General features: G+C 45.4%; 1 protein-coding gene across 1 annotated transcript; it reads right to left on the minus strand.

Annotated features, from left to right (window-relative positions):
* Positions 1-1,370: 1,370 nt before the first annotated feature.
* LOC311118452 (ephrin type-A receptor 8-like) lies at positions 1,371-3,831 on the minus strand (the record flags this gene model as incomplete). Its single annotated transcript, XM_084193253.1, has 3 exons — positions 1,371-1,686; positions 2,387-2,536; positions 3,634-3,831. Coding segments are annotated over 3 exons (664 nt in total), but the record flags the coding sequence as incomplete, so codon positions are not given.
* Positions 3,832-7,931: the final 4,100 nt, after the last annotated feature.

Raw genomic sequence — 7,931 nt, forward strand, 5'->3', positions numbered from 1 at the left:
ACCACACCCACACAAACACACACACACACACACTGCAGTGACATGCTCTATTTCGAATGTCACTTTTAGCGTGACAAGGGAGCTGTCGACTAGCCTCCTGTATCAAAGAGAGGGATCCGTCTCTTCTCTCCTCTTCCATTCTCTTCTTTCTTCTCCCTCTATCTTTCTCTTCACCCTCTTCTTTTTCCTCCCTGACACTTTTAACGTGACATCACACAATCTTTCACGTAGAAGATCTTGCGCTCACACACATGCACACACACATACATAGTGCATACGAACACACACACACAGTTAATTCTTTTTCTTGTGCACACATACTACTCGAGTGACCTGGCTGGTCTCGTGTCCTGGGATGTGCGTGACTGGAGAGAGGTGAATTATCACAGTGACCCAGTTAGGTCACAGAGAGACAAGTCCTCTACACACACACGCAGCACACACACACACCAGCACACACGCACGTGCGCAGGCACACACATATACACGTCAGCCCTCTACTACAGCTACTGCAGCTACCACAAAGACTAGGCACTACTGTAATGCTATATGTTTATGTCTTGACTATACGCAAATGGAGAGATTCATGAGACAAGCATCTAAAACATAAAAAACTACATTTTCTAGCTGACTGCTTTTCTGCATACATATTGATCTGAGTGCTAATGGGAGACGCCAACTAATTATGGAAAGCGTGAGTATCTACCCGCCGCAACACACACAAACACATACACATCATTTACCTTCATCTCTCCGTGTGTGTTTGTGTGTGTGCCAAGAGCCGTCAATGCCTTGCTCCCCAGGAGAGTGTGTTTCCTTCAGGCCGTAAACAGGTATGCAAATGAGAGAAGACGTGTGTGTGTGTGTGTGTGTGTGTGTGTGTGTGTGTGACAAACAAGACAGGTGAACCAGTGTTCCGTGCCTCATTCGCCTCGTTTGGCACATTTAGCCGACGGAATGCTTTTAGCGTTTAATTATCATGGGGATGTGATTAATAGTTTTTAATTACCGTAACCCTGGCAACCCAAAATATGCACTGGTCCCTAAATGAGGTCAGTCCATCAGAGAAAATAAACAACACAAAAATTAAAGAGAGACAAGAAAATAAAAAAAGACTTGTGTCTTCCGTGACTCACCACAGCTTATCATCTTAAAAGTTGAAAAATTATTCAGGACTTGAGCTATTCAACCAAACCAACCATCAACTGAACCACACAAAACACACAGAAAACATCCAAGGCTGAACATTGACCACAAATGCACAGATTGAGCACAGGTAGAGTAAAGTAAAGATAAAGTACTGCAGTACAGTAACATCATGTAAAACAAGGTAGCCCAACACAATATCAATGACCCAGAGTGTGACTCACCGACGCAGGACTCCCTGTGCTCCTCGAACCCCGCACTGCAGACACACCTCCCGATGGGCACCAGCCACTCCCCCTCGGCGCTGCAGTACATCTTGGGCGTGTCTCTCTCCTCGGCGTGGTCCACACACTGACCCCTGACCTCCACCAGGGAGGAGGAGTCAGCGCCCGTCACCACGTCAGTGAACACGGCCAAGTTGCGGCCCACGCCCGAGCAGCGCTTGTAGTACACCCTCACAGAGGTCAGGGCGATGCACGCCCCGATGTCCTGGAAGGCCAGGTAGAAGCCTCGTCTAGTGAGGGGGCCCACACCTCGCACCTGGAGGAGAAGGAGGGGACATTACATCACAATGATTCATAAAAAATAAAAAAATACAAGTGGGAGCAAAGTCAGATGTGGCACTGTGAAAGGCATGAGATTAGGTGCTCCACTCACTTTAGCACCATGCTGGCTAAGAAGTAGAAATCAACATTGCTCACTCAAAACATATATATCAACCAACATCATTTTGCACTTTGGTTTCTTATTTTGTACCCCCTTTTTCCCCCCAATTTCGTGATATCCAATTGCGATCCAATTACGATCTTGTCTCATTGCTGCAACTCCCCAACGGGCTCGGGAGAGGCGAAGGTCGAGTCATCCTTCCTCCAAAACATGTCCCGCCAAACCGCGCTTCTTAACACCCGCCCGCTTAACCCGGAAGCCAGCTGCACAAATGTGTTGGAGGAAACACCATTCAACTGACGACCGAAGTCAGCCTGCAGGTGCCCGGTCCGCCACAAGGAGTCACTAGAGCGCGATGAGCCAAGTAAAGCCCCCCCGGCCAAACCCTCCCCTAATCCGGACGACGCTGGGCCAATTGTGCGCCGCCCTATGGGACTCCCGGTCACGGCCGGTTGTGACACAGCCTGTGATTGAACCTGGGTCTGTAGTGATGCCTCAAGCACTGCAATGCAGTGCCTTAGACCGCTGCGCCATTCGGGAGGCCTTCACTCTGGTTTCTAATAAGTGAGCGAACCTCAGTGTTGAGTTTGAGCCTCCTGACTCCCAGGTCCACTCCAGTGAAGCTCTCATCAGCAGCGATGGTGTCGATCTTGGTGAACTGGGTCTCTTTTATGGCCGCGCCCACCGCTCGGTCTGACTCATAGTAGTACAGGTTAAATGTCTCCTGTTCATCAGATAACATAACACATACACACAGTTGTTTACAGGTTTACTGTGAAAAGAGAAATCAGATTGTCAATGATGATAAAAAAAAGGACTGCACTCTTGGAATTAAGGTAAATTAAAATAAATCTGTTTCTCTTCTTTGATGAGACATATGGAATTGACCAAGTCAATGAGTTGCATTTTTAAGTGGCAAGGTCTAAATCAGGGATCATCACCTAGATTCAGCTGCGGTCCAATTTCTTTCTTGAGTGGATGGTCAGGGTTTCAGAACATAATAAAGCAATAAGGCCTGAGGTGGTGTGGTATATGGCCAAAATACCACGGCTAAGGGCTGTTCTTATGCATGACGCAACGCAGAGTGCCTGGATACTGGCCATATACCACAAACCCCCAAGGTGCCTTATTGCTATTATAAACTGGTTACCAACGTAATTAGAAAAGTTAACCGTTACATTTTTTTGTCATACCTGTGGTATACGGTCTGATATACCACGGCTTTCAGCCAATCAGCATTCAGGGTTCAAACTACCCAGTTTAAAATTAACAATAATTTGTTGACTGCACGGGAATTTGTAGACACACAAGAAACTATCAAGCATGAAATACCCAGCAGCGTTGCTCTCAAACCGGTGAGCCTGGCACCTACTATCATACCCCGTTCAAAGGTACTTAAATCTTTTGTCTTGCCCATTTACCCTCTGAATAGCACACATACACAATCCATGCCTCAATTGTCTCAAGGCTTAAAAATCCTTCTTTAACCTGTCTCCTCCCTTTCATCTACATTGATTGAAGTGGATTTAACAGGTGACATCAATAAGGGATCATAGCTTTCACCTGGATTCACCTGGTCATTCTATGTCATGGAAAGAGCAGGTGTTCTTAATGTTTTGTATACTCTGTGTATATCTCTCTATTATGTGTGAGAATACTTTGGAACATATAGTATTTCCAAAATTAAATTTGCTGGTGTTTTTACAATCTTAATGTCCAACAATACAAAATAAAATAACAATTGGGGAAGTTGGGGAACCCTTGTTTAAATCTTCTCCCCCTCTGTCACCTGTCTTACTCTTTCACCCCTCCATCTCGTACCTTGCAGGTGCCCAATACTCCAGGCATGCTGTTACAGTCCCGGAGGGTGAACTTGACCTCGATGTAGATCCTCCTGGCTCCGTCACGAGCAATCCAGCCTGTCCTCAGCCAGTTGTTCTGACTGGGACTCATCACGTTACACACCTGGTACGTGTGGATGGGGCTGAAATACTCATCCATCTCATTGATGGAATCCCACTGCAGGAAGAGGAGAGGAAGATGAGGGAGAGAGAGCGGTGAGGGGTTAAAATAAAAAGTTAGACAAGAAGGGAGAGAGAAACGGTCCTGTTCAATCAAATGTAATCTATATACACATACATGGTAGAAGATGGCTGAAAAGAGAATACCCACACTCCATTTTCTGTGTAAGTAGTTACTAAAATATGTTTTGATTGAAACTTGTTTTCTCTGAAAAAATGCTATTCATGACTTATTCCAGAAAACTTGTATAAAACAGTGCAGGCTGAGTAACATTTATATTTTTTACATTTTAGTCATTTAGCAGACGCTCTTATCCAGAGCGACTTACAGTTAGTGAGTGCATACATTTTCATACTGGCCCCCCGTGGGAATCGAACCCACAACCCTGGCGTTGCAAGCGCCATGCTCTACCAACTGAGCTACACAGGTCCTGGAGGACAGACATGTCAGTCAGGCAGATCTGCTACAGTTACAGCATGGTTATGTTTACGTCCACAATTCCCAGTAATATCATAAGTCAGAAACACATTATGATAAGGACTTTTACACCAGCCTACTGCTTTAATTAGTCCCTAAGTATGGTAATTGCTCACTCTCAGTCCCTCAGTGTGTCAGGCATGAAGACTTGAACTCTGCATTCATTCTGCCCAGTCGAGATGTGTCTGTGACAGTGTTGTTTGTGTTGTACTACGGAGACAGACATCTATACAACGGGCATATCAATTGCATATCAGCTCTAAATTACTATTTCCATAACGTGCGGTATGCTACTTTGTTTGATACACATCAACATTCACTCTCTAAAATCAGCATGTTCCATTGTATATCTGAAGCAATGCCTCAATGCTTTCTCTCAGTATAATGTATGCGTTACTGCTGTGTTGTTGTAATGACTATCATGTTATAAGTGCGTTATGATTAGCCTAGCTGTCTAGAGGGAATACAAGCAGTAGCTACAAGTCATGACTGAGAGAGGTCTTCATCCACACACCTGTAGATTACCTTAATGACACCTAGATAGTGGTGTACAGGCAAGCTCTGTCTTTCTGCTGCCAATTAACTCATAACCCCTGGTATTCTTGTGTGTGTGTGTGTGTGTGTGTGTGTGTGTGTGTGTGTGTGTGTGTGTGTGTGTGTGTGTGTGTGTGTGCGTGCCTGCCTGCCTCTATCCAGCTGTGACCAGGAATAGTGGACTGAGTCAAGCATAAAGGTCCAATGCAGTTGTTTTTCTCAATATCAAATCATTTCTGGGTAACAATTAAGTACCTTACTGTGATTGTTTTCAATTAAAATTGTAAAAATAAACAAACATAGCTTCTTAGCAAAGAGCAATTTCTCAAGCAAGAATTTAGGAGTGGTCTGAGTGGGGAGGGGAAAACTGAAAATTAGCTGTTATTGGCAGAGAGGTTTTGAACTCTCGTTCTTATTGATTTATTATCTAATTTACCGCCTGGTTATGTCACCAGGCAGGCCAAAACTCCATCTCACCAAAACAGGCTGAAATTTCAGGCAGTATTTTCAAACAGCTCTTACACTAAAAGGGCATTATCATAATTTTCACAATTTCACAGCATTATTCTAACCTTGTAGTGTGGAAATATATATAAAACACAGGAAAATAATGTTTTTGACTGCACTGGGCCTTTAAGGTTGCCCACGGATAACATATATACCACTGCAGCATGTGTTCAAATCCAGCCCACTGCTATTTCAGCACATGAGGAGCGGGACTGCCCCACACTGCTACTACTAAACACACACACACAAGCACGGACACACACAGTGCTACCGACAAAGTACTATTCCAAGTCCGCATTCAAATGTAGGCCTATTCCTACTTAAAAACTTTCAAGAGATTCAACTGATGTAGAACCCAGGTCAAACAGAGTAATTGGCAATGAGTTTGCAGAGGCAGCCTTTGCCCTATTTGATAGAATTCCTCAACGGTTATCAAAAATTATTATTTTCACGTAACAGTGTGAGAATAAAAGAGAGAGTCTAGAGAATAAAAGAGAGAGGGAGAGAGAAAGAGTGTGAGAGAGAGAGAGAGAGAGAGAGAGAGAGAGAGAGGGAGAGAGAGAGAGAGAGAAAGAGAGAAAGAGAGCGGGTGTGTGCATGCGTGTGTGTGTGTGTGCATGCGTGTGTGTGTGTCTGTGTGTGCGCGTGTGTGTGTGTCCATCCCTGGGGCTTAGCGGGTTCCTCCTGAGATGAATGCATTATGTGAGTGTCTGAGTAATTGAAAGGGAAATAGTTGACCTGGGCAGAGCTTTTGGCCGGAGCCAACTGAACTTGGCTCCAGCTAAGAAGACTGAGCTTCCCAAAGAGACCCACCACCTCCCTCCTCACTCCTCCTCCCCCGAGGCAGCACCATAGAGAAATCAATGCAGTAATTAAGATCTTGGAAGTCTCACCCATCTCACCCCTTTCACCCCCTCCTCCCCTCATCTTATCTGCTAAATTAAAATCGTCCTTGAACTCATGAAGCCCTGCTCTAATTAGCCGATGTAGGACCTCTCTATCTCGCTCATTATCCCTCCTACCCATTAACATCTTCTGTCACACTCTTCTTTACTTGGGAAAAGCATATTTCTGCGGGAGAGAAACTATGAGCAGAAGGGTGTTTTCACATAATGAATCAGACACACCTGGGGGCGGTTCCTTGGCACGTTTGTGACACTTTGAGAACCGGTGATGTGAATAGATTATGAGCCGTACGGGATAAATGAGAAGGCAGTATGTTGTGACAGTAGGATAAAGAGTTAAAGAGACTGGCTGGTTGCTGTCAGTTCTACTGAGTGTTCCATGGAGTGTTTGTTTGCCTGAGTAACAGGGAGATGAGATGACTATCGCCACGACAACATATATAAACGGCCACAGAGACGAGAAGCGGTGTGTTTCTGAGAGCGAGAAAGAAAGCGAGAGAACATTTACTGCCTGCCAACCCAGACAATTTCCCATCAGGATATATCAGATGTGGCAGCCACAGACAACACACTTGTCCCATTCACACACACACACACACACACACACACACAGAGTGGTGGCAGTAACTGTCAGCTCACTGAATGAGATTTGTTGACACTAACATTTTGTCTATATTACACAACAACATCAACATGTGCTTGTGTTTTAATAAAGATTAAACATGGTGCACCAGAGCCACAGATATACAGTATATGTATAACCACATAGAACCACAGACAATATTTTGAAGGAATTATTACACTTCTGATCTATAATCATAATATCTCTGATTCATCCTGCCTTGGATTCTATTCTTTCATGCCTTTGTTTTATTCCAAGTCATTTAGCATTTCCATTTAAGCGAAATAATCCCTTCAAGCACAAAGAGCTAGGCTTGTGCTGTCTGTGACTGAGAGGAGGAGATGAGCGGTAACAAACACAAAGGCATTGCGATGAGAGAGTGTCACGTCTCCTCCCGTTGCTCCCCTCCGGCGCTCTGATTCGCCGGTCTACTGAGCCACCGGTCTGAGCGCACCACCTCGGCAACACCGGAATGGAAACCCAACGCACCCTAATCACCTCCAGTGCACCTGCACCTCATCACCACCTCTATATAGCCCTGGACTGTTCAGGGTTGTGTTGTGTGTGATTGTTAGTGTCATGTCGTGTACTCGCTCTTTGTTGTTCTCTTGCTCAGTGTTAAGTAAACCTTTACAAAAATACTGGTGGCCCACCTTGGCTACTGATGTCTCCCGCTATATCAACTCCTGTTCCATATGTGCCCAAACGAAGACACCTCGGAACGCCCCGGAAGGCAAACTAGTTCCTCTCCCAGTGCCTCAGTGACCTTGGTCACACCTGTCCATAGACTTTGTCACCGACCTCCCATGTTCTGATGGCTTCACAACCGTCCTGGTGGTCGTAGATCGGTTCTCCAAATCATTCAGTTTTTTGCCACTAACTGGTCTTCCTTCTGCTCTCCAGGTCGCTGAGGTCATGTTCCAACAGGTCTTCCGGCATTGTGGACTTCCGGAGGACAACGTCTCGGACCATGGCCCCCAATTCCCCTCCCGAGTGTGGAAGGCTTTCCTGGAGAAGATCGGGCCATGGCCAGCCTCACTTCATGATATAGG

Source organism: Coregonus lavaretus (assembly GCF_964263955.1).
Source record: "Coregonus lavaretus genome assembly, contig: HAP1_SCAFFOLD_9830, whole genome shotgun sequence".
Lineage (NCBI taxonomy): Eukaryota > Metazoa > Chordata > Actinopteri > Salmoniformes > Salmonidae > Coregonus > Coregonus lavaretus.